General features: G+C 64.6%; 3 protein-coding genes across 8 annotated transcripts; all 3 read right to left on the bottom strand.

The window, feature by feature from the left end:
- Positions 1-15: 15 nt before the first annotated feature.
- On the bottom strand, positions 16-12,979 carry RGL2 (ral guanine nucleotide dissociation stimulator like 2). 5 transcript variants are annotated; one of them, XM_090129102.1, is made up of 17 exons: positions 12,217-12,979; positions 11,503-11,707; positions 10,179-10,396; positions 9,059-9,121; positions 8,273-8,546; positions 7,542-7,757; positions 6,926-7,029; positions 6,582-6,666; positions 5,667-5,729; positions 5,507-5,581; positions 5,394-5,426; positions 4,705-4,865; positions 3,752-3,844; positions 3,569-3,671; positions 2,677-2,907; positions 1,196-1,310; positions 151-795 (listed from the first exon to the last, which is right to left on the bottom strand). In XM_090129102.1, exons 2-17 carry the CDS (start codon positions 11,620-11,622, stop codon positions 515-517), a joined length of 2,235 nt encoding a protein of 744 aa, XP_089985228.1. In that variant the 5' UTR covers positions 11,623-11,707; positions 12,217-12,979; the 3' UTR covers positions 151-514. The 5 variants fall into 5 exon arrangements, with proteins under 5 accessions (XP_089985231.1, XP_089985232.1, XP_089985228.1 ...); XM_090129103.1 differs by lacking the exon at positions 12,217-12,979 and adding an exon at positions 12,192-12,212; XM_090129105.1 differs by lacking the exons at positions 151-795; positions 12,217-12,979 and adding an exon at positions 16-128 and having other exon boundaries at positions 11,503-11,976.
- On the bottom strand, positions 12,975-16,644 carry ZBTB22 (zinc finger and BTB domain containing 22). 2 transcript variants are annotated; one of them, XM_090129125.1, is made up of 2 exons: positions 16,577-16,644; positions 12,975-15,585 (listed from the first exon to the last, which is right to left on the bottom strand). In XM_090129125.1, exon 2 carries the CDS (start codon positions 15,550-15,552, stop codon positions 13,873-13,875), a length of 1,680 nt encoding a protein of 559 aa, XP_089985251.1. In that variant the 5' UTR covers positions 15,553-15,585; positions 16,577-16,644; the 3' UTR covers positions 12,975-13,872. The 2 variants fall into 2 exon arrangements, with proteins under 2 accessions (XP_089985251.1, XP_089985252.1); XM_090129126.1 differs by having other exon boundaries at positions 12,975-15,582; positions 16,577-16,636.
- A 230-nt stretch (positions 16,645-16,874) lies between these two features.
- Positions 16,875-23,880, bottom strand: DAXX (death domain associated protein). Its single transcript, XM_090129107.1, has 7 exons — positions 23,210-23,880; positions 21,016-21,844; positions 19,885-20,081; positions 18,881-19,136; positions 18,320-18,776; positions 17,560-17,731; positions 16,875-17,048 (listed from the first exon to the last, which is right to left on the bottom strand). The coding sequence occupies exons 1-7, from the start codon at positions 23,444-23,446 to the stop codon at positions 16,989-16,991; spliced, it is 2,208 nt and encodes a 735-aa protein (XP_089985233.1). The 5' UTR covers positions 23,447-23,880; the 3' UTR covers positions 16,875-16,988.
- Positions 23,881-25,454: the final 1,574 nt, after the last annotated feature.

Raw genomic sequence — 25,454 nt, 5'->3', positions numbered from 1 at the left:
CCAATGAACGCCACATAACGCCGCATAACGCCTTTATTGGGGCTGGGGTCCGCGCGGCCGCAGCACGAAGTCGCAGCTCTGCCCACTCATGGCGTAGAAAACGTTGGCGGAGGGCGGCAGGAGGAGCTCTGTGGGATTTGGGGTCAATTTAGGGGATTTGGGGTCTTTCTGGGGGTCTTTGGGGGGATTTTGAGGGGGAATTTGGGGTCTTTTGGGGCTTTTTGAGGCGTTTTGGGGTCTTTTGGGGTGAAGATGTTGGCAGAGGGCAGCAGGAGGAGCTGTGTGGGACAGGGGAGGATTTGGGGTGAAATTGGGGGATTTGGGGTCAATTTGGGGGATTTGGGGGGATTTCAAGGGGGGATTTGGGGTCAATTTGATGTCTTTTGGGGGATTTTGAGGGGGGATTTGGGGTCTATTGGAGCTTTTTGAGGGCAGATTTGGGGTCTCTTGGGGAGAAGATGTCAGAGGGCAGCAGGAGAAGCTGTGTGGGGATGGGGGAGGATTTGGGGTCAATTTAGGGGATTTGGGGTCTTTCTGGGGGTCTTTGGGGGGATTTTGAGGGGGAATTTGGGGTCTTTTGGGGCTTTTTGAGGCGTTTTGGGGTCTTTTGGGGTGAAGATGTTGGCGGAGGGCAGTAGGAGAAGCTCTGTGGGCCGGGGGGATTTGGGGTGAAATTGGGGGATTTTGGGGCCATCTGGGGTCTTTTGGGGGATTTTGAGGGGGTTTGGGGATTTGGGGGGAGGTTTTGGGGTCTTTTGGAGAGAAGACATTGGCGGGAGGGCGGCAGGAGGAGCTCTGCGGGGACAGCAGGCGGTTATGGGGGCAAATTGGGGGGGTTTTGAGGCCTTTTGGGGGATTTGGGGCACTTTTGGGGATTTTGGGGTCTTTGGGGGGATTTGGGTCTTTTGGGGCCAGGTTTTTGGGGGTGTTTTGGGGTCTTTTGAATTGGGGGGGGGGGTTTATGGGGTGGGGGATTTTGGTGGGGAGGGGGGGTTGAGGGGTGGGATTTTGGGGAGGGGTCTATGGGGGGTGTTTTTTTTGGGGGGGGACTATGGGTGGAGTTTTGGGGGGTTATTTTGGGGTCTTTTGGGGGCCTGTTTTTGGGTGCCATTATAGGAGGTGTTCTGGGGGTTATTATGGGGTGTTTTTTGGGGGGGGGGGGTGGATTTAGGGTTGGGGTCCCCCCCCAGCTCACCGCGGTGGTCGGGCAGCAGCTGCACCAGTTGGAAATGGGGGGCTGAGCCCCCCCCCCGGCCGTGCTTCTCCAGGGCTTTGGTCACCACTGCGGGGGTCTTCTCCTGGCTGGTGATCTGGGGGGGGACGGGGGGGGGCACCCCCAAAAATGAACAGAGAGAAATTGGGGGGGGGGGGCAAAGGGGGAGATGGACACCCCCAAAATGAACAGAGAGAAGGGGAAGGGGGCTATGGGGTGGGTTTTGGGGGGGAGGGGGGGGGAGGCCCTCAAGTGAACAGAATTGGGGAGGGGGGGGTTATGGGGTGGGGGATTTTGGTGGGGAGGGGGGGTTGAGGGGTGGGATTTTTGGGGAGGGGTCTATGGGGGGTGTTTTTTTCGGGGGCCTATGGGTGGAGTTTTGGGGGGCTTTATGGGGGGTCTTTTTTGGGAGGAGGGTCTATGTGGGGTGTTTGGGGGGATTCTGGGGAACGTTTCGGGGGGGGTCTGGGGGGTGTTTTGGGAGGGATCTACGGGGGCTGTTTTTTGGGGGGGTGTTCGGGGGGGGGTCTGTGGGGGGGGGTTTTGGGGGGAGGGTCTATAAGGTGTTTTGAGGGGGTCTATGGGGAGGGTCTGTGGGGGGGTCTTGGGGGGGGTCTATGGGGTGGTTGTTTTTTGGGGGGGGTTGGGGGGGAGTCTATGGGATGGGTGCTGGGGGAGGATTTGGGGGGTTTTATGGGTGGGTCTATGGGGGGGGGGTCTATGGGGGGGGCTGGGGGGAGGGGTATGGGGTGGGTGCTGGGGGGGTCCATGGGGGGGTGTATTGGGGGGGGATCTATGGGGGGTGTTTGGAGGCAGGGTATGGGGGGTGTTTGGAGGGGTCTATGGGAGGGTGTTCTGGGGGGTGCCTGGGGGTGTTTTTGGGGGGTCTAAGGGGGTGGGTTGGGGTATTTGGGGGGTCCATGGGGGAGTCTATGTGAATGTTTTTTGGGGGGGGTCTGGGGCTGTTTTTGGGGGTTCTGTGGGAGGGTCTATGGGGGGATGTTTTGGGGGAGGTCGGGGTATTTGGGGGGTCTATAGGGGGGGTTTTGGGAGGGTCTATAGGAATGTTTTTTGGGGAGGTCTGGAGGATGTTTTTGGGGTGTCTAAGGGGGGATGTTTTGGGGGGGTTGGGGTATTTGGGGGGATCTATGGAGGAGTCTATGGGAATGTTTTTTGGGGGGGGGCTGGGGGTGTTTTGGGGGGTCTGTGGAAGGATGTTTTGGGGGGGGTTGGGGTATTTGGGGGGTCTGTTGGGGGGTCTATGGGAGTGTTTTTTGGGGGGGTCTGGGGGTGTTTTTGGGGGGTCTATGGGGGGATGTTTTGGGGGGTCGGGGTATTTGGGGGGTCTATGGGGGGGTGTTTTGGGGGGGTCTTTGGGGGAATGTTCGGGGGGGGTCTGGGGGGTGTTTTGGGGCGTCTGTGGGGGAAGTTTGGGGGGGGGCTGTATTTGGGGGGGGTCTCACCAGGATGCTCTTGTAGAGGCTCCCGTCGTGCAGCTCCATGCGCACGCGCACGATGCGGCCGTCGCTGGGCCCCGGGGCTCCGCAGGACGCAGAGCGGCGGTGGCAGCGGGGGGGGGACAGCGAGGAGGAGGAGGAGGAGGAGGGGGGGGGGGGGCATGCGGATGGCGACGGGGGGGGCGACGGGGGGGGCTGGGGGGTGTCCAGAGATGATGCTGACGGCCATTTGGGGCGCTGAGATGGGGGGGGGAAAAGGGGGGAGAATGGGGTGAGAAGGGTGTGGGGGGGTGGCAATGGGGGGAGAATGGGGGGTGATGGGGAGAATGGGGGGAGAATGGGAAGTGATGGGGGAGAATGGGGGGTGAGGGGGGGGAGGAGAATGGGGGAATAATGGGGTGATAACGGGGGATAATAGGGAGTAATGGGGGAGAATGGAAGGGGGATAATGGGGGGGATAAGGGGGGGGGGTGACAATGGGGTGATAATGGGGAGATAATGGGAAGCAATGGGGGAACAATGGGGGTGAGAAGGGGGGTTTATAATGGGGGGGGTTAATGGGGTGACAATGGGGTGACGTGGGAAGAATATTGGGGGTGTGACAACGGGGTGATAAGGGGGAGATAATGGGAAGCAATGGGGGAACAATGGGGTGAGAATGGGGGGGGTGAGAATGGGGTGGTAATAGGCGACAATAGGGTGATAAGGGGGGGGGGGTGACAGTGGGTGACAATGGGGTGACAATAGGGTGACAATAGGGTGACACAATGATGAAGGATGGGGGGGTGACAAAGTGGGGGGGGGTGGCAAAAAGGTGACAATGGGGTGACAACGGAGTGACAGTGGGGTGACACTGGGTGGCAACGGGGCGGCAATGGGGTGACAGCGGGGGTCTCACCTGTGCCAGCGTTGGGGTCTCCCTTGGGGGCGTCCCCAGCAGTGTGGGGGGGGGACGCGGCCGCTCCCAGGGCACCGTTGGGGTCATCTCTGAGGGGAGGGGGCTGCGGGGCACAGCGGGTGACCAAGTGACACCGGGTGACACCGGGTGACATCGTCGTCCCCCCCCGTCCCCCAGACTCACTCGGTGCAGTGGGTGATGACCAGCGCGGGGCGGGGGGGGCGCGGGGACAGCGGGGGCGGCCCGGGGGGTTCGATGGCACACGAGAGGTTGTGGCTGCGGGGGGACGCGGGGTGACGCATGGGGACACGGCACCCGCCCCATAGGAACACCCCCACCCCATAGCGCCGCACCCCCACCCCATAGGGACACCCACCCAGCCCTCTAAGGACACCGCCCACCCCATAGGGCTGTTACCCCCACCCCATAGGGACACCCTTGCCCCGTAAGGATACCCCATACCCCCACCCCATAAAGACAGCCCATTGTATCCCCGCCCCATAGGGCCATACTACCACCCCAAAGGACACCCCCACCCCATAGTGCTGTACCCCCACCCCATAGCGTCATATCCCCACCCCATAGGGCCATACCCCCTGCCTCATAAGGATATCCCATACTCCCACCCCATAGGGACACCCCATTGTACCCCCACCCCATAGCGTCATATCCCCACCCCATAGAGCCATACCCCCTGCCTCATAAGGATATCCCATACTCCCACTCCATAGGGACACCCCATTGTACCCCCACCCCACAGTGCCACACCCCCACCCCATAGGGCCATACCCCCCACCCCAAAAGGACAACCCCAGCCCACAGGGCTGTACTCCCACCCCATAAGGACACTCCCCACCCCACAGGGTTGTACCCTCACCCCATAGTGCCATATCCCCACCCCATAGGGTCATACCCCCATCCCATAGGGACACTCCCCCTGCCCCATAAGGACACCCCATACCCCCACCCCATAGGTCTATCCCCCCCACCCCATAAGGACTTTCCCCACCCCATAGTGCCGTACCCCCACCCCATAGGGTTATACCCCCCCCCATAGGGTTATACCCCTACCCCATAGGGTCGTACCGTCCCCCACCCCACAAGGACACCCCGCACCCACCCCACAGCCCCCCCACCTGTGCCCCTCAGGCAGGACTCGCAGCCCCCACAGCCAGCGCTGGAAATGGGGCCGGGGCTGCAGGCGGTACGAGCGGCACGAGGACTGCAGGGCCAGCAGCTGCGCCAGCACCTCGAACTCCTGTGGCACCACGGGGACAGCGGGAATGGCATGGGGACACTGGGATGGGGATGGGGACACTGGGATGGGGACAGTGGGATGGGGACAGTGGGAGTGGGATGGGGACACTGGGATGGGGACATTGGGAGTGGGATGGGGACACTGAGATGGAGATGGGGACAGTGGGATGGGGACAGCGGGAGGGGGATGGGGAACTTGGGATGGGGACAGTGGGAGGGGGACAGTGGGAGGGGGACAGTGAGGGGGGACATCAGGATGGAGACGTCAGGGTGGGGACAGTAGGAGTGGGACAGGGACGCTGGGATGGGCACAGTGGGATTGGAATGGGGACACCAGGATGGGGACTCCATTCATGGGATGGGGACATTGGCAGTAGGATGGGGACATTGGGATGGGGACACTGGGATGGGGACACTGGGAGTGGGATGGGAGTGGGATGGGGACACAGCTGGGGGACAGGTATGGAGACAGGGGACAGGGATGGAGACGGGACAGGGATGGGGACATGGGGACAGGGATGGGGACAGGGATGGGGACATGGGGACAGTGCTGGGGCCAGCAGCTGACCTTGCGGCGCTTCTCGAAGTTGATCCATCCGTCCTGCGGGAGGAGCACAGAGCTGCAGACGGGGACAGACGTGTCCCCAAAGCCCCCCCCCTCGGGGACAGCCCGGTGCCCACCTCCACCTCGTCCTTCATGGCGGCGTCCAGCATCACCAGGTCCCGCAGGAACGTCCCCAAATAGGGCACGACGCCCTGGGGGGAGGTGGGGGGGGTTGGGGACAGAGGTGAAGACTTTTGTCCCCAAAGCGTCCCCTCCCCTCCCGTCCCCATCCCTCACCACGGGGGGGCGCTGCTCCGGGCTGATGTGAGGCTGGCGGCTGGGGGGGTCCTGGGGGGCGTCCTGGGGACAGGGGGGGACAGATGTTGACAAAGGGGGGGGACATCGGGGGGGCAAAGGACACGGATGGGGACATCGGGGGGAAAGGGAGGGGGGCGGGGGTGGGGGGGACAAGGAACGGGGTGGGGGATGTAGGGACGTGGGTGGGGACACGGGGACACGGGGACATGGGGACAGGGCTGGGGAAATGGGGATGGGGTTGGGGACACAGGGACATGGGGTGGGGGACATTGGTGGGGACAAGAAACAAGATTGGGGACACGGACACGGGAACATGGGATGGGGACATGGGGACGGGGTTGGGGACATGGGGATGGGGTCGGTGAGGGACGTGTGGACGTAGGGCTGGGGACATGGGGACGGCATGGGGGATGCAGGGGAGGGGTTGGGGACATGGGGACAAGGTTGGGGACACAGGGACAGGGCTGGGGACATGGGGATGGATGGGGTTGAGGACACAGGGATGGAGTTAGGGACGTAGGGCTGGGGTGGTTGGGGGCATGGGGACAGGGATGGGGACATGGGGATGGATTGGGGACACAGGGACGGGGTTGGGGACATGGGGACAGGGTTGGGGATGCAGGGATGGGGTTGGGGACATGGGGATGGGGATGGAGCCAGGGCTGGGGACACGGGAACAGGTTGGGGACATGGGGATGGATGGGGTTGAGGGGAGGGGACGGGGTTGGGGACGTGGGGACAGGGTTGGGGATACAGGGATGGGGTTGGGGATACAGGGATGGGGCTGGGGACGTGGGGCCGGGTTGGGGACATGGGGACGGGGTTGGGGATGCAGGGATGGGGTTGGGGACATGGGGCCGGGTTGGGGACATGGGGCCGGGGCCGCGTCCCCACCGTGAGCAGCAGGCGGCGGCTGGCGCTGAAGTTGTCCTGCTCGGAGCAGAGCGCGCGGAGCTCCTCGTAGCTGCGCTGCGCATCGCTGCGGGGGCCGGGCACCGTGTCCCCATGTCCCCATGTCCCCGTGTCCCCATATCCCCCCATGTCCCCCCATGTCCCCGTGTCCCCCCATGTCCCCCCATCCTCCCAAACCCCCCACATCCCCCCATATCCTCCCATATCCCCACATCTCTCCACATCTCCCCATCCCCCCACATCCCCCCACACCCTCCATATCTCCCCATATCCCATACCCCCATACCCCTCATACTCCCATCCCCCCCCCCCCCACGCCCCCCTACCGGCTGATCTCCCCCCAGACGAGGCGCAGGCGATGGATGGGGTTGGACTGCAGGGCTGAGATGACGGCGCACAGCGACGAGAAATTGCGCAGAGCGCGGCACTCCTGGGCGGGGATATGGGGCGGGGATGGGGCAGTTATGGGGCGGGGATGGGGCAGGGATGGGGCCACTGATGCCATCCCATTGGGGTCACCCCATTGGGGTCACTTTATTGGGGTCACCTTATTGGGGTCCCCTCCATCAATGCCATCCCATTGGGGTCCCCTCTATGATTGCCATCCTATTGGGGTCACCCCACTGGGATCCCCTCCAATGATGCCATCCCTTTGGGGTCACCCCATTGGGGTCACCTTATTGGGGTCACCTCATTGGGGTCACCTTATTGGGGTCCCCTCCGTCGATGCCATCCCTTTGGGGTCACCCCATTGGGGTCACCTTATTGGGGTCCCCTCCATCAATGCCACCCCATTGGGGTCACCTCATTGGGGTCACCTTATTGGAGCCACCTTATTGGGGTCGCCTCCATCGATGCCACCTTATTGGGGTCCCCGCACTGAGACCCCCTCCATGGCCACCCCGCACCCCAACTCCCCCCATTGGGGTCCCCCCCCCCTACCTGTGCCACCCTGATCCACTTCTCCAGCAGCCGCGCCCTCTGGGGGGGTCGCAGCCCGGCGCCCCCCAGGCAGGAGGTGACGACGGCGGCGGCCACGCGGTTGAAGTGGCGGACGGTGGCGCGGACAGACGGACAGCCGCAGCGCCGCCCCTTTTTGTCCCGCTGCGACCACAGGGACCCCAAACACTCGTAGGGCCGCAGGCGGAGGAACAGATCCTGGGGGGGGAGGGGGGGGACATCATTGGGATGTGGGGACATGGGGACAATGGGGTATCGGGGTGGTAGGGTATGGGGACAATGGGACGTTGAGATATGGGGACGTGGGGATATGGGGTATGGGGACGTGGGGATGTGGGGACATTGGGATGGGGGGACAATGGGGACATTGGGATCTGGAAACATTGGGGTATGGGGACAATGGGGTATGGGGACATGGGGATATGAGTACAATGGGAACATGCGGACATGGGGATGTGGGGACAATGTGACATTATTGGGATATGCGGATACGAGGACATGGGAACAGTGAGATGAGCAAACAATAGGATATGGGAATATGGGGACATGGGAACAATGGAGTTATGGGGACAATGAGACATTGGGATACGGGAACATGGAGATATGGGGACATGGGGACACTGGGATACGGAAACATGGAGATTTAGGGACATGGGGACACTGGGCTACGGGGCCCCGTGGATTTGGGATGTGGGGCGGCTGTGGGGTCTCACCGCCTCGGTCAGCGTGAGCTGCTCGGCCACCTCCTGCGCCTGGAAGGACAGGATCTCCAGCGGGTCGGCGTCCCCGTCCCCGTCCCCGACCCCATAAGGGTCCCCGGGGGGCTCGGGGGGCTCGGGGGGATCCCGCAGCTCCCGCAGCCGCAGCCCCACGTCCGAATCCGGCCCCAAAGCCGACCCCAAACGCTCCGCCAGCGCCGCCGCCGCCGCGTCCCCAAAATCCTCGGGGTAATCCTGCAGCCAGCGGGGCAGCAGCTCCGCCAGCGCCCTACAGGGACAGCAGGGATGTGGGCTGTGGGGTGTGGGGTGTGGGATATAGGGATATTGGGTATGGGATATGGGGTGTGGGATATTGGGTGTGGGTTATAGGATATGGGATATGGGATATGAGGTGTGGACATACGGGGGTTGTGGGGTATGAGGTATGGGATATGGGAAGTGGGGTGTGGGGACAGTGAGGGGACATCATGGGGCGATGGGTTATGGGGACATGGGGACAATCTGGGGATATGGGATACGGGGACATGGGGACAGCGGGGTCATCACGGGGTGTGGGGCCGTCGTGGCACGGCGTGAGGACGCGGGGACTTGGGGACACGGTGGGGACATCGCTGGGAGATGGAATATGGGGACGTGGGGACACCGTGTGGCCACCGCGGGCACGTCGGGTCTGGGGACAGCGAGGGGACGCGGTGAGAATGTGGGGACGGTATGGGGACGCGGTGGGGACGTGGGGACACGGGGACACCGTGGGGACACCGCGGGGGGGGCCGCCCTCACCGCTTGGCCTCAGCCGCCGCTGGGGTGTCGGGGTCCCCCGAGAGCCCCCCCAGTTCCTCCATCCTGGGGACAGCGGGGGGTCAGAGCTGCCCCACTGAGCCCCAAAACCCCACAGACACCCCCAGACCCCACGTAACGCCCCCGGCCCCTATATAACGCCCATAAAACCCCACATATCACCCCCAAACCCCATAGATCCCCCCCCAGCCCCATATAACACATCCTGGATCCCACAGAACCCCCCCAACCCCTGTATAACACCCCAGCCCCCATATAACACCCCCTAGACCCCACAGAACCCTCCCAGCCCCCATATAACACCCCCTAGAACCCCCCCACCCCCACAAAACACCCCCTGGACCCCACAGACCCCCCCAAAACCACACAGAACACCCCCACCCCCATATAACAACCCCTGGACCCCACAGAACCTCCCCCAGCCCCCATATAACACCCCAGCCCCCACATAACACCCCCTAGACCCTATAGATCCCCCCCACCCCCATATAACACCCCCTAGACCCCATAGAAGCCTCCCAGCCCCCACAGAACCCCCCCACAAAACACCCCCTAGACCCTATAGATCCCCCCCCCAGCCTCCATATAACACCCCCCCAGCCCCCATAGATCCCCCAACCCCCATATAACAACCCAGCCCCCACAGAATCCCCCCACCCCTACATAACACGTCCTGGACCCCACAGACCCCCCCACCCCCACATATCACCCCCTGGCCCCCACAGAACCCCTCCAAAACCCCACAGATCCCCCCACCCCCACATAACACCCCACCCCCATATAACACCCCCCAGCCCCCATAGATCCCCCCCACCCCCACATATCACCCCCTGGACCCCACAGAACCCCCCCCAGCCCCCATATAACACCCCCTAGACCCAACAGAACCCCCCAAAAACCCCACAGATTCCCCCACCCCCACGTAACACCCCCCAGCCCCCATACATCCCCCCCACCCCCATATAATCACCCCCTAGACCCCATAGAAGCCCCCCAGCCCCCATATAACCCCCCCTGGACCCCACAGACCCCCAGACCCCCCCCTGGACCCCCCAGACCCCCCCACCCCCACGTAACCCCCTGGACCCCCGCGCGGCCGCACCGCTGCAGCAGGAGGCGCAGGACGTCGTGGGGCCGCGCGAAGGCCCGGAAGGTGCCGAGGAAGGCGGGGACGAAGGCGCCGTCGCCCAGCGCGCGGCTCTCCAGCAGGTGCCGCACCAGGCGGGGCAGCGGGGCGGCGCGCAGCAGGCGGCTGTGGGGCGCCCCATAGCGCCGGGGGGCCGCCCAGAACACAGCGTCGGCCTCGCGCAGCTCCGTCTGCTACGGGGTGGGGGCAGCGGCGTGGGGTCAGATTTGGGGTCAGCCCATAGGGTCACCCCGTAGGGTCATCCCAATGGGTCATCCCATGAGGTCACCCCATAGAATCACTCCTATGGGTCATCTTTGGGGTCAACACATAGGGTCATCCCATGAGGTCACCCCATAGGGTCATCCTATGGGTCATCTTTGGGGTCATCCCATAGGGTCACCCCGTAGGGTCATCCCAATGGGTCATCCCAATGGGTCAGCCCATGAGGTCACCCCATAGGGTCATCTTTGGGGTCAACCCATGAGATCATCCCATGAGATCACCCCATAGGGTCATCCCAATAACGTCACCCCATAGGGTCATCCCAATGGGTCATCTTTGGGGTCACACCATAGGGTCAACCCGTAGGGTCATCCCAATGGGTCATCTTTGGGGTCATCCCATAGGGTCACCCCGTAGGATCACCCCAATGGGTCATCCCAATGAGATCACCCCTTAGGGTCATCCTTATAGGTCATCTTTGGAATCAACACACAGGGCCATCCCATAGGACCACCCCATAGGGTCATCCCAATGGGGCGCCCCATAGCGCCGTGGGGCCTCCCAGAACAGAGCGTCAGCCTCGCGCAGCTCCGTCTGCTATGGGGTGTGGGGCACAGCATGGGGTCAGCCTTGGGGTCAACCCTTGAGATCATCCCATGAGGTCACCCCATAGAGTCATCCCAATGGGTCATCCTTAGGGTCACACCATAGGGTCAACCCGTAGGGTCATCCCAATGGGTCATCTTTGGGGTCAACCCATAGAGTCATCCCAATGGGCCATCCCAATGAGGTCACCCCTTAGGGTCATCTTTGGGGTCATCCCATAAGACCATCCCATGAAATCACCCCATAGGGTCGTCCCTATAGATCATCTTCGGGGTCACCCCAAAGGCCATCTTATGGGGTCATCTTTGGGGTCAGCACGTGGGGTCATCCCATGGCGTCACCCCATAGGGTCAATCCCCGTAGCATCACCCCAATGGTGCCACCCCATGGCAGGGTCACCCGCCACCGCCCCCCAGTGGCACCCATTGACCCCCAGTGCCCCCCAGCGCCCCCAGCCCCACTCGCTCACCTGCTGTGGGTCGGGGTTGGGGGGATTCGCCCTATAGGAGCTCAGCACCACCCCCTCCTCCTCCCGGCCCGGGGGGGTCCGCGCCCCCTCCAGCAGCGCCCGCAGCGCCCGCGGGAACATGGGCTGCCCCACAGCTCTGCCCCACAGCTCAGCCCCACAGCTCTGCCCCACGGCTCAGCCCCACGGCGACGTCATGCTGGGGGGTCTGGGGGAGACGGGGGGACGTCAGTTTCTTCATAGCGCCCAGTTCTGCCCCATAGCGCCCAGTTCTGCCCCATAGCGTTCCCATTCTGCCCCATAGCGCCCCGGTTCCGCCCCATAGCGCCCCCATATGCTCCCAGTGCTCCCAGTTCCCGCCCCATCGCTCCCAGTTCCCCCAGTTCCTGCTCCCAGTTCCCGCCCATCGCTCCCACTGCTCCCAGTTCCCCCTCCCAGTGCCCCCCCAATACCCCCCCAATCCCTCCCCCCCCCCCATCGCTGCCCCACAACTCCCAGTCTCCCCATTCCCCCCCACTGCCCCCCCCAGTCCCTCCCAGTTCGCTCCCAGTTCCTCCAGTTCCTGTTCCCAGTTCTCCCCTCCCAGCTCCCCCAGTTACCCCCAACCCCCCCCCCGACCCCCCGCAGCCGCTGACCCCGGTGCCCCCCGGTGCCCCCCAGTCCCCCCCAGCGCCCCCCAGTGCTCCCAGTACCCCCCCCACTGTCCCCCACTCAGACCGGACGGAGCGGAGCGGCTGCGGGCAAAACCCGGAGCGGAGCGGAGCGGAACCGCCGGAACGGAGCGGGGCGGCCGCCGCCAAAACGCGGAACGGAGCCGAACGGAGAGGGGCGAAAATGTCCGCAAATGGGGTGAAAAGGTCCGCGTTTGGGGCGAGACGTTCACGTCTGAGGCAAAAACGTCCTCAGCTGGGGGGAAACGGGGCCGTCGGGGGGGAAAACGTCCACAATGGGGGGAAAAAATGCCCACATGTGGGGCAGAAACGTCCCATGTGGGGCAGGTTTGTCTTTATTTGGGGCGAAAAGTCCCAGTTTGGGGTGGGAAGGGAATAGAGGTAATGGGGGCACCGCGAACGTTGGGGACATTGGGGGACATTTGGGGACATTGGGGGACGTTTGGGGACATTGGGGGTCCGACCCACGGCCGTTCCCACCCCGTAACCACGCCCACTCCGCAAACCACGCCCCCAACCCCTGCCCGTGCGACTGGCCACGCCCCCATCCCGTAGCCACGCCCCCTACACAACCACGCCACCGCCCATAGCCACGCCCACCCCCGTAAACCACGCCCCCCGGATCTCCCGCGTGGTTGCGTCCAGCTCCGTAGCCACGCCCCCTGTCCCGTAGCCACGCCCCCGTAGCCACGCCCCCACGCTGTGACTCCATTCAACATTTATCAACAATTAAAAAAAAAACAACAAAGAAAAAAACACAAAAAGACCAAAAATCACAACGGGAACCACGCGGGGGGGGGGGGGGGGATCTGCAGTCCAATACGAGGACAACAATGGGGACACACGGGGGGGGGGGGAGACACCACGATGTCACCCAGATGTCCTTATGGGGTGGGACCCCCACGTCCCCAGTGCCACCCGGATGTCCCACATGGGATCCTGGTGTCACCAGTGCCACCCAGATGCCCATATAGGATGGGACCCACATGTCCCCAATGCCATCAGGATGTCCTAAACAAGATCCTTGTATCCCCAGTGTCACCCAGATGTCCCCATGTGACCAGACGTCCCCAGTGTCACCCAGGTGCCCATATGGGATGGGACCCCTACATCCCCAATGTTACCCACATGTCCTAAATGGGATCCCTGTGTCCCAATGTCATCCAGATGTCCCCGTGGGATGGCATCGAGGTGTCACCCAGATGTCCCCAGTGTCACCCTGATGCCCATATGGGATGGGACCCAGATGCGCCCAAGGGATGGGTCTCCTCTGTCCCCAGTGTCACCCAGATGTCCCCATGGAATGGGACCCAGCTGTTCCCAGTGTCACCCAGATGCCCATATGTCACTGAGGTGTCACCCAGATGTCCTCAATGTCACTCAGACACTCATATGGGATGGGACCCAGACGTCCCCAGTGTCACCTAGGCGTCCCCACGGGATGGGAGCCAGACATGCTGAAGGGATGTGACCCAGACGTCCCTATCGGATGTGACCCAGATGTCCTTGGTGTCACCCAGACGTCCCTATCGGATGTGACCCAGACGTCGTTGGTGTCACCCAGACATCCCCATGGGATGTGATCCCGATGTCCCCATGGGATGTGACCCAGACGGCCCCGGTGCCCCCAGCCGCCCCCACGCCGCAGCCCCCCAGGCCGTCCCCAAAGCCTCCCCTTCCCCCCGCTGCCCCCCAGCCCCCCTCACGCCGCCTCCCTCTGCCCCTCGGCCCCCCAGCCGCCCCCCGCCCCCCTCCGGCCCCCCGGGGGCTGCGCGCCCAGCTGTGCGGCGGCGCGGTGCCTGCGCTCGCAGTGCGCCTTGTGGCGCACAAAGCTGTCCCGCCACATGAACTTCTTGGCGCAGACGTCGCACTGGTAGGGCTTGAGGCCGGTGTGGGTCTTCATGTGCTCCGTCAGGTGGTGCTTCATCTTGAACTTCTTGCTGCACACGGGGCAGGCGAAGGGCCGCAGGTTGAGGTGCATGTTGACGTGGCGGTCGCGCATGCTCTTGTGGGAGAAGGCCTTCCCGCAGTGGCACATGAAGATCTTGTTGCCGTCCGGGGCCGCCGGCAGCCGCACGGCGCCGTGCTCCGCCCCGGCCTGGGGGGGGAAGACCAGGATCTGGTTGCCCTGCATGTCCATGGGGAGCAGCGGGCGGGGCGGGGGGCCGGGGGGCTCGGGGGGCTCCTCCAGGCCGCCGTAAGGGGACGGGAAATCCTCGGAGGACTCGCAGAAGTCGACCTGCTCGTCCTCCTCCTCCTCCGCCTTGGGCGGCCGGGGGGGCAGCGGGTCTTCGTCCTCCTCGCAGGTGAGGACCAGGTCCTCCTGCAGCCACTCCTGCTTGACGTAGACCCACTGCTTGTGGGGCACGATGCTGGGCCGCACGTACAGCGGCCGGCGGCCGGCCTCTTCCTCGTCCTCCTCCTCCTCCTCCTCCTCCGCATCCAGAGCGTCCGCGGAGCCCTTGGAGGCCGCCCCGTCGCGGGGCCGGGGGGGCTGGGGGCCGGCGGTGCCGGCGGCCCTGGGGGGCTCCTCGGGGGTCTGGCGGGGGCTGAAGTAATTGGAGCTGCTGGGGGACTGGTTGTCGCTGGTGCGGCTGGAGTGGGGGCGCAGCGACGACGACGCCGGGCCCACGGAGGACGACGCCGGGCCCACGGACGACGCCAGACCCACGGACGACGCCAGACCCACGGACGACGACAGCCCCAGCCCCAGCGACGCCGAGACGGATGGCGACGGCCCCATCCCCATCGGCGACGGCCCCATGGACGACGACGCCGGCCCCACCGACGACGCCAGCCCCATTGACGACGCCGGCCCCATGGATGCCAACGACCCCATCCCCAGCGACGACGACGACGACGCCGCCCCCACGGCCACGCGGCCCTCCTTGAGCAGCTCGGTGCACTTATCCACGATGTGCCACATCTGCAGGACGCTGCCCACCGTCAGGAAGTTGACGATCTCCTCGGGCGCCATGGACAGCCGGCCCGTGTAGGCCGAGCCCAGCACCGTCTCGAAGGCCGCGGGGTCCATGACGTTGGGGAGGACGATGGAGGTCATGTTCTTCAGCAGCACCTGGTCGTGGAAGTAGGGAGAGGAGGCGGCCAGCACAGCGCGGTGGGCGCGGAAGACGCGGCCCTGCACGTGGATGGAGATGTCGCACAGCTTCCCTTCCACGCGCTGCTGGTTCAGGTTGGCCAGGAGGGCGCTGGTGATCTCGGGGAAATCCACGTGCAGGAGCCCCGAATCGCCGCCGTCGTGGCGGTGGTGGTGGTGGTGGTGATGGTGGTGGTGGGGACCGTCGTGGCCGCCGTCGTGGTCGCCGCCATGGCTGTCGTGGCCGCCGCCGTCGTGGCCGCTGTCGCCGCACGCCGCCTCCATGGCGCTGCCCTCCCTCCCCTGGCAGCGCTGCTGCTGAGGGCCGGGTGTCAGCGCTGCCCCACAGTGCTGCCCCATAGAGCTGTTCCATAGCTCTGCCCCACAGCCCTGCCCCATAGCTCTTAACACCGATCCCCACCCCTATATGGTGCCCCATATCCCGCAGTCCTATAGTGCCCCCACAGCCCCATACACCCCCAACCTCTATAGGGCCCCCCACAATCCCAGCCCCTACAGGGCCCCTACAGCCCCAAACTCTATAGGAGTTTGCACCCCCAGCCCCTATAGGGTCCTATATACCCCCATACACCCTTATGTGGCCCCATACACCCCCTACAAACCCCCATGCACCCCGTACAGACCCGCAGGCACCCCCCAGAGCCCTCTGTAGACCCAATACCCCCTTATACAGCCCCATACATCCCCCATACACCCCCATATAAAACCCCATACACCCCCATAGACCCCAATACCCCTTTATACAGCCCCATACACCCCCATAGACCCCCTTATACAGCCCCACGTGTCCCAAATAGACTCCAACGCCCCCTTACACAGCCCCACATATCCCATATAGACCCCAATACCCTCTTCTACAGCCCTTATAGACCCAATACCCCCTTATACAGCCCCATACACACCCCACAAACCCCAACACCCCCTTACACAGCCGCATACACCCCCCATAGACCCCAATATGCCCTCATAAAGCCCCATGTATCCCATATAGACCCCAACACCCCCTTCTACAGCCCCATACACCCCCCACGTATCCCATACAGCCCCCAACACCCCGTTCCACGGCCCCCCCAGCCCCCAGCACCCCGCTCCACAGCCCCACGCACCCCTATGGAGCCCCGCACGCCCCCACGGCTCCCTATGGACCCCCAGATCCCCCCCCATGCCCACGTTCCCCTCTGTGCCCCCCCAGCCCCTCGGCACCCCACCCCTTTGGCCCCGCCCCCTCCCGTGGCCCCGCCCCCTCCAAGCCCCGCCCCCTCTCCCCCCTTCCCCCCCCCGCTCTCACCCGCGCTGCGCTCCGCGGGGCTCAGGGCGCCGCCGCCGCCATCTTGGCGCTCCGGCCCCGCCCCCCCCGAGGCCACGCCCCGCCCCCTCCACCTTAAAGCGGCCGCGGTGCCCCCCCCTTCCCCCTCCCACCCCTCTTCCACTCTCAGCGGCCGCTGCCCCTTTAAACGAGCCGCCACACCCACTCACGTGACGCCACCGCGCGCGCAGGCGCGGCCGCTCCCTCTCGCTCAAGCCACGCCCACGGGGAGGGCGTGGCCTAAGGGCTCTTAAAGGGACCGCGCGCGGCGGCGGCGCAGTAACAAAACGGAGCTTTATTGGGGGCGGGGCCAAAGGGGGTGGGCGGGGTCAGACCGAAAAGGGGCGGAGTCATCCCTGAAAAGGGGGCGGGGCCAGTCCAAAAATGGGCGGGGCTAATCGGAGTCCGAAAGCACGATGATCTCCTCCGGGTCGCACTGCGTCGCCACGCTGGTCTATGGGGGGGGGGAAGGGGAGGGGGCGCGGGGATATGCGGGGTCCGGGGGGGTGGGGGGGGTCCTGGGCCCGGGGTGGGACAGGGACCCCCCCACAGGGACCGTCAACCCCCCCCATCGAGAGTGGGACTCTGACGTGTGGGCCAGGATCCCATAGGGCAGCACTGGGACCCCCAGGAGGGCAGAGACCCCCCAGGCCCCCCCCCAGTTATGACACTGACCCCCCCCAGGACCCCATAGGGCAGCACAGAACCCCCCAATGAGGGCAGAGACCCCCAGGACCCCCCCAGTTATAACACTGACCCCCCCAGGACCCCATAGGGCAGCACAGAACCCTCCCAAAGCAGCACGAGGACCCCCAAGCCCCCCCCCCTTATGACACTGCCCCCCCCAGTGACTCCCAGTACCCCACATAGCAGCACAGGGATCCCCCAGGGGTGGGGTGGGGACCCCCCCACATCAGCCCAGGGACCCCCCCAGGAGCGACCCCCCCACCCACCCACCCCCTCACCTTGCAGGCCTTGCTGGGGGGGCGCCGGGGGCTGCCCTGGGAGCTGCTGACCAGGTCACGGCCGGGGGAGTCCGCGCGGGTGGAGTCGGGCAGGGGGCTGTGCCGGGACCCCCCCACACCACCGCCATCCTCTTCATCCTCCGAGCCCACGCTGTGCACCTCCAGGCACGGGCTGGGGGGGGCGGCGGCACCGTTACCCCCCCCAGAATTCCCAGGGGGGCCGCGACCCCGTAAGGACCCCAAATGACAACTCCAGCCCCCAGACCCCAGTAGGGCCCCCATAAAACTTGTTTCAGCCCCCAGACCCCATCAGAGCGTGCATTACAGCCTCCAAAAACTCTACTGCAGCCCCCAGACCCCACTACAGACCCTATTACAGACCCCACACCCCATTACCGCCCCCCAAACCCCACTGCAGACCCCATCAGGCTCCCATAAACCTTACTGCAGCCCCCAGACACCACAAGCCCTATTACAGGCTCCAGACCCCATTACAAACCCCATTACAGACCCCATAAGTCCTATTGCAGCCCCCAGACCCCATTGCAGACCCCATCACGGCCCCCATAAACGTTATTACAGCCCCCAGACCCCACTGCAGATCCTATCAGGGTCCCATAAACCTTAGTGAAACCCCCAGACCCCATAAGCCCTATTGCAGCTCCCAGACCCTATTGTGGGCGCCATTACAGCCCCCAGACCCTACTACAGACCCCACCAACGCCCCCATAACCCCACTGCAGCCCCCAGCCCCCATTACCTGCCCCCCACGGGGTCCCGCCGGCTCCGTTTGAGGGGGGGTGAAGTGCTGCCGTTGACGCTGGTGGAACTGATGGGCCCCCCCCCGGCCCCGTTCTCCATGGGGTGGGGGCTGCCGGGGGGTCTTTTCATTGGGAGTGGGATCGGGGTTTGGGGACGAGTCCAGAGCGAGCAGAGCCCCCCAGCGAGCCCGGGGTCCTCCTCCTCCATTTTTGGGGTGAAAGTCCTCGAAACGGAGACCCCCGCAGAAGGGGGCGGGGGGGGGGTGGCTTCCGAGGGTCGGGGGGAGGCGGGGGCGGCTTTGGGGGTCGCCTCGGAGGGGCCGGGGGAGCTCGGGGGGGTCTCGTGGGGCTCCAGGGGGAGCGCTTCGATCTCGAGGACGAAGAGCTCTGGCGGGGGGCTCTGCTCGTCCCCTTCCTTCGGCCTCGGGGCCTCCTCTTCCTCAGCCGGGGGCGGGTCTGGGGGGATCCGGGGGTCACATCCCCGTACGCCCATCGCCAGCCTCGACCCCGGCCCCAAATCTCCCTCCGCCCCCCTCCCCAAATCCCCCTCTGCCACCCACCCTGCGCAGCGGCCACCTCGCCCTCAGCCTTGGCGGTGCCATCGGTCTCCTCTTCCTCCTCTTCCTCTTCCTCCTCCTCCTCTTCCTCCTCTTTTTCCGGCGCGCCGTCAGAGTCCTCCTCTTCCTCCTCTTCCTCCTCTTCTTCTTCCTCGTCTTCCTCCTCCTCCGACTCCTCCTTGTCGGATTCCTCCTCCTCCTCTTCCTCCTCTTCCTCCTCCTCTTCCTCGCGGCCCTTCCTGGCGGCGCCCCGCGGGCTCTGCGGGGTGGGAAGATGGCTCCGTCCCCATCCGCGCCTCACCTCCATCCCATCCACCCTCATCCCGTCCCACCCCGTTCCCAATCCCCCGTTCCCATTCCTCATCCTGTTTTAATCCCAATTCTCCACTCCCATTCCCCATCCCCACCCAATTTCCCATTCCCCATCTCCATTCCCTTTCCCATTCCTATCCAACTTCCCATCCCATTCCCCATCTCCATCCCATTCCCCGCTCCATTTCTCATCCCCACCCCCATTCCCCAATCCATCCCCATTCCTCAACCCATTTCCAATCCCCAGCCCCATTTCAATCCCCATCCCCCATCCCCCATCCCATTTCTCATTCCCATCCCCATTTCCCATCCTATTCCCATTCCCCATCCCCTTTCCAATTCCCACCCAATTTCCCACCCACACCCCCCATCCCCATTTCCAATCCCCATCCCTACTCCTCAACTCCATTCCCCATTCTCCATCCCACTCCCCATCCACTTTCCAATTCCCATTCCATTCCCCGTTCCCATCCCCATCCCCCACTCCCTATCCCACTCCCCATCCCCTTTCCAATTTCAATCCCATTCCTCATTCCCATCCCATTTCCAATCCGATTCCCCGTTCCCATCCCCACTTCCAATCCCCCTTCCCATTCCCATCCCAATCCCCATCCCACTCCCCATCCCCACCCCATTTCCACTCCCCATCCCCATCCCATCCCCATCCCATCCCACTCCCCCCCGCTCCCGCTCACCGCAGCGCAGCTGTCCCTGCCGGTCCCGGCGCAGCCCTGCATCCTCCTGGCCCTCTTCCTGCCCCTCTCCTCCTCCTCGCTCTCGTCCTGCAGCTGAGCGTAGCGCTGGATCACGGCGTCCAGGCGGTTCAGGGCCACCGTGCGGTTCCTGCGCAGCCGCTTGGCCAACTCGGGGTCCAGCAGCGCCGGGTCGGTGCCTGGGGGGGGGCGGGGGGCTCGACCCCACACGTGGCACCCGCACCGCCCCTCTGACACCCCTCTGCGGACCCCACCAGCCGCCCCCCTATCTGACCACCCCCCTCCCCAGCCCATAATCCCCCTCCCCACCCCACAACCCCTCTCCCCACCCCATAAACTCCCTCCCCACCCCATAATCCTCCTCCCCACCCCACCACCCCCCTCCCCATCCCATAACCCGTCTCCCCACCCCACAACCCCTCTCCCTATGCAACCACTCCCCTCCCCACCCCACCACCCATCTCCCCATCTCATAATCCCCCTCCCCCCCCATAATCCCCCTCCCCACCCCATAACCCATCTCCCCACCAAACCAACTGCCCTCCCCACCCCATAACCTGTCTCCTCACCCCATAACCCCCCTCCCCACCCCACAACCCATCTCCCCATCCCACCACCCCCCTCCCCACCCCACCACCCCCCTCCCCACCCCACCACCCATCTCCCCACCCCATAACCCCCCTCCCCACCCCACAACCCATCTCCCCATCCCACCACCCCCCTCCCCACCCCACCACCCATCTCCCCACCCCATAACCTGTCTCCCCACCCCATAATCCCCCTCCCCATCCCATATCCTGTCTCCCCACCAAACCAACCTCCCTCCCCACCCCACCACCACTCTCCCTATCTGACCACCCCCCTCCCCACCCCACCACCCCCCTCCCCACTCCCCCACCCCTCTCCCTATGCAACCACCCCCCTCCCCACCCCATAACCTGTCTCCCCACCCCACAACCCCCCACCCCACCCCTCTCCCTATGCAACCACTCCCCTCCCCACCCCACCACCCCCTTCCCCACCCCATAACCTGTCTCCCCACCCCACCACCCCCCTCCCCACCCCTCTCCCTACACAACCACCCCTCCGCACCCCACAGCCCCCTGCCCGTACCCGGCCGGTACTGGTCGGTCAGGTGACTCCCGAAGTTGTAGACGAGGTCGAGGTGCCTGCGCTCCTGCAGGCGGTTCCCCACCTCGCGGAAGGCGTCCTGCGCCATGCTCTCCATCTGCCGGCGCGCCAAGCCCAGGCTGTGCCTGGCGCTGGCCTTCTGGATCACCTTGAGGATGTCGCTGTAGTCGGGGAAGGCCTCGGGCCGGTTGATGAAGCGCTCGATGCGCCGGTTGACCTCGGGGTAGCGCGTGCCGCGGTAGGCGATGCGCTGCTCGATGACGCGGCCCGTCAGGCTGCTGCACTGCTTCAGCTCGCACAGCCGCTGGAAGATGCGCATCATCTTGCGCTTCAGCCGGCTCTCCTGCAGGTACGACGAGTCCTCGCTGTCCAGCTCGGCCAGGTCCAGCTCCCGCTCCTGCAGCCGCCGGATTTCGCCCGTGTAAACGCGCAGCAGGTTCTCCAGGTAGCGGATCTGGCGCTTGGAGCCGCCCGCGGGGCGCGGGGCCGCGGGGCCGGGATCCGGGGAGCCGCGGGACGACGAGGCGGCGGCGGCGGCGGCGGAGGGCGGGGGGGACGGGGGGGCGCCGGGGGGAGCGGAGGCCAGGCTGAGCTTCCTGCGCAGCGTGTGGGCCTTGAGCACCGTGCACAGCTCGTTGATGTACACGTAGACCTTGGTGCGCCGCGCGCGGACGCGGGCCAGGCAGCGCGCCAGGATGTTCCTGAATTCGGCCGAGGACAGGAAGTCAGACGAGGCCTTCTGGTGGCGGCTGGACAAGAACGGGAGCACCTCGGGGTGCTCCTCCGTCAGGGCGCTGCACAGCTCCAGGAACTGCGGGGCAGAAATCAGGCAGGGGGAGCGGCGTGGGGCTGAGCTCGGGGGGAGGCGGCGGGGGGGGCTGGAGGGGAAGGGGGACGTGGGGTGTGGGGACATCGGGGGGTGTGGGGATATTGGGGGACGTGGGGACATCAGGGGACAGGGGGACATCGGGGGATGTGGGGACACTGGGGACATGGCAACATTGGGGGACATGGGGACACTGGGGGATGTGGGGACATTGGGGGACGTGGGGACATCGGGGGACATGGGGACATCAGAGGGGTGTGGGTCTGAGCTCGGATGGAGGCGGTGGGGGGGGCTGGAGGGGAGGGGGAATGTAGGAGTGTGGGGACATTGGGGGACATGGGGACATCGGGGGACGTGGGGACATCAGGGGACGTGGGGACATCAAGGGACGTGGGGACATTGGGGGATGTGGGGGCATCGGGGGACGTGGGGACATCGGGGGACGTGGGGATGTCAGGGGGACGTGGGGATGTTGAGAGGATTTGGGGACATCAGGGAGATGTGGGGCTGAGGTCAGATGGAAGCGGTGGGGGGGACTGGAGGGGAGGTGGGGGTGTGGGGCTGTGGGGACATTGGGGGGGTGTGGGGATGTTGTGGGGACATGGGGACATCAGGGGACATGGGGACATCAGAGGGGTGTGGGGCTGACGTCGGACGGAGGTGGCAGGGGGGGTTGGAGGAGAGGTGGGGATGTGGGGATGTGGGGACATCGACGGATGTGGGGACATTGGGGGATGTGGGGACACTGGGGGACATGGAAGTGACAGGGACTCACATGTAACACGTACGCGATACAGATCACACGTGTATGTGATACAGAGGTAACATGAACGTAACATACGTGTGAAGTATTCGCGACACGGATGCGACATGGGTGTCAGACAGATGTAACACGTATATTACACGTACCTTACATGCATGTTATGCATGCAACACACATGTAACACAGATGTGACATGAATGCAACACGTACGTGACACATATGTGAAATGCACGTGACCTGTACGTGCTGCACGTGACGTGTCTGTAACACGGATGTAACACAGATGTGACACGCCTGTGACACGGATGCAACACAGATGTGACACGCCTGTGACACGCACGTGACACAGATATGACGTGGATGTGACACGTGTGTGACATGGATGTGACACACGTGTGACACAGATGTGACATGGACGTGACACAGATGTGACATGGACATGACACGGATGTGACATGGATGTGACACGGATGGGACATGGATGTGACACGGATGGGACATATGTGAGACATGGATGTGACATGTATGTGAGATGCATGCAACGCACATGTGACATGCATGTTCCAGAGCTGCCCCCCCTCACTCACCTCAGCAAAGAGCCTCTCGTTCTCAGCCTTGAAGCTGCCCGCTTTGCTGCCGCTGGGGTTGGGGGGTCCGGGGCTGGGGGGGGGGCCCCCATTGGGCTGAGGGGGATCCGTGGGGGGGGCGGGGGGAGGGGGGGGTGCGGGGCTGCTGGTGGTGGGGTGGGGGGGGGGAGCAGGGAGCCCCTCGTCCTCATCGTCGAGGACGATGATGCTGCTGCCGCTGGGGGGGGGGGCCGCCATGGCGGGGGCTCAGGGGCATCCCAGGGCGGGGACCCCAAAATGGGAGGGGGTGTTTGGGGGGGGGGCAATGGGGAACCCCAATAGTGTGAGGTGATATTTGGGGGGGGGGTGTCAATGGGGATCCCAGTAGTGGGAGGCTTTAGCTGCAGGGGTTCAACAGGGACCCCAAAAATGTGAGGTGTTATTTGGGGGGGGCAGTGGGGACCCCAATAGTGTCAGGTGTTATTTGGGGCGGGGGTCAATGGGATCCCCAATAATGGGAGGCTTTACTGGGGGGGCGATGGGGACTCGTGATAGTGTGAGGTGTAATTGGGGGGGGGGGTCAATGGGATCTCCAATAAAGCCAGGTTTTATCTGGGGGGGGGGATCAAAGGGGACCCCAATAATGGGAGGTTTTAGTTTTGGGGGGGGGTCAATGGGATCCTCAATAAAGTGAGGCTTTACTGGGGGGGGGGGCAGTGGGGACTCCCAAAAATGTGGGGGTGTTATTTGGGGGGGGGGGGCAATGGGATCCCCAATAAAGTCAGGTTTTGTCGGGGGGGGGGGGGTGAATGAGGAGCCCAATAATGGGGGTGTTGTTATTGGGGGGGTGTGAATGGGGGACCCCAAAAAACAGAGATTTTAAATGGGGGGGGGGGGTGAATGGGGACCCTCAGAACTTAAGGTGTTTTTAAGGGGGGGGGCAACGGGGACCCCCCAAATACGGGTGTTTGAGGGGGGGGACACAACCAGGGCCCCCAGATTAAATCTATTTCACGGGCTCCAAACGCCGGGGGGCAAAAGGGGCCCCAGCGCCGAACCGCCGACGGAAGCGGGGGGGGCCGCTGTCAGCCCCGAACGGCGGCAGGCCGGGCCGCTCCTGACGGAACAACGCGGGGGGGTCAGCGCCTCACCGCCCGACCCCGGACCGCCCCCCCCGCGCCTCCCCCCACCCCCTTTTTCCCGGTGCCCCCCCCACGCCCCGCCCCCCCCCCTCTCCCCCCCCCCGCCGCTCACCGCTCCGTTCCGGCCCCGAACGCCGCCGCACCGAGCGGCCTCCCCCGCCTACCGCGCAGGACCGGAAGTAGACCCCAAAACTGCGCGAGGGGCGCCGCCATGACACCGTACAGAGGGCGGGGCTTAAAGGAGGGGCGGCCAATCGGAGAGCGGAGCGACGGCGGCGGCTCCCGGAAGAAAGATGGGCGCCGCCATTTTGCTGCGTGGGGAGCGCAGGCGCGCTGCAAGATGGCGGCGGAGGGGACGGCGCGCATGCGCGGGGGCTCGGGAGCTGCGAGGCGCATGCGCGGTGCGCACGAGGCGGCAGCAAATCGCCTTTTTAGGGATAAATCGCGCTGTTTTGGGCAAGCGGGGGCTTAAAGGAGCTCAGAGCGGTGCAAACAAAACGTTTGGCTTCGGGAGGCGACGGGGAGCGGTGAACCGCCCCCGTTCCGTCACGCGGATGTCGCGATAAGAGCCGTTTCCTCAATTCAATGGGGAAAAGGGCTCAAAGGGGGTGGGAATAACGGGGAGATGGGCTGAAAAGGGCGAAACGCGGGCAGAACAGAGCGAGTGCGGAGGCAGGACGAGACCCCAGCAAAGCCCTTTGTGTCATAAAGGTGAAGCGCCAACGTGGCCTCAACAGATGGATTTCGGGGACAAAAGTGGAGATTTTGGCGCAAAGTGGCCCCAAATTGCCCCCAGGCGCTCGTTGCAGCTCCGCGTCGCGACCAACCTGGGGCTGTTCTCAGGAAAACGGCCCCAGCCCCCAGTTTGCCCCGGCAGCTCAACAAAGCCCTTCGCGGGGCCCCAACCGCCCCCCACTGACCCCAATCCACCCCAAAGCCGCCCCAACCCCAACCTCACAGCCCCAATCCCAGCGTCCTGCCCCAACACCTCAGCATCCCAACCTCAACCCCAGTCCCAAGGGCCCAGCGTCCCAATGTCCCAACCCCAATTCTGGCGTCCCAACCCCAACATCCCAACCTGTGTCACAACCCCAATCCCAAAGTCCTGAAGTCCCGAATTCCCA

Source organism: Phasianus colchicus, chromosome 35 (assembly GCF_987193195.1).
Source record: "Phasianus colchicus chromosome 35, bPhaCol1.hap1.1, whole genome shotgun sequence".
Classification (NCBI taxonomy): Eukaryota; Metazoa; Chordata; class Aves; order Galliformes; family Phasianidae; genus Phasianus; species Phasianus colchicus.
This window is presented reverse-complemented; position numbering and strand designations above follow the sequence as displayed.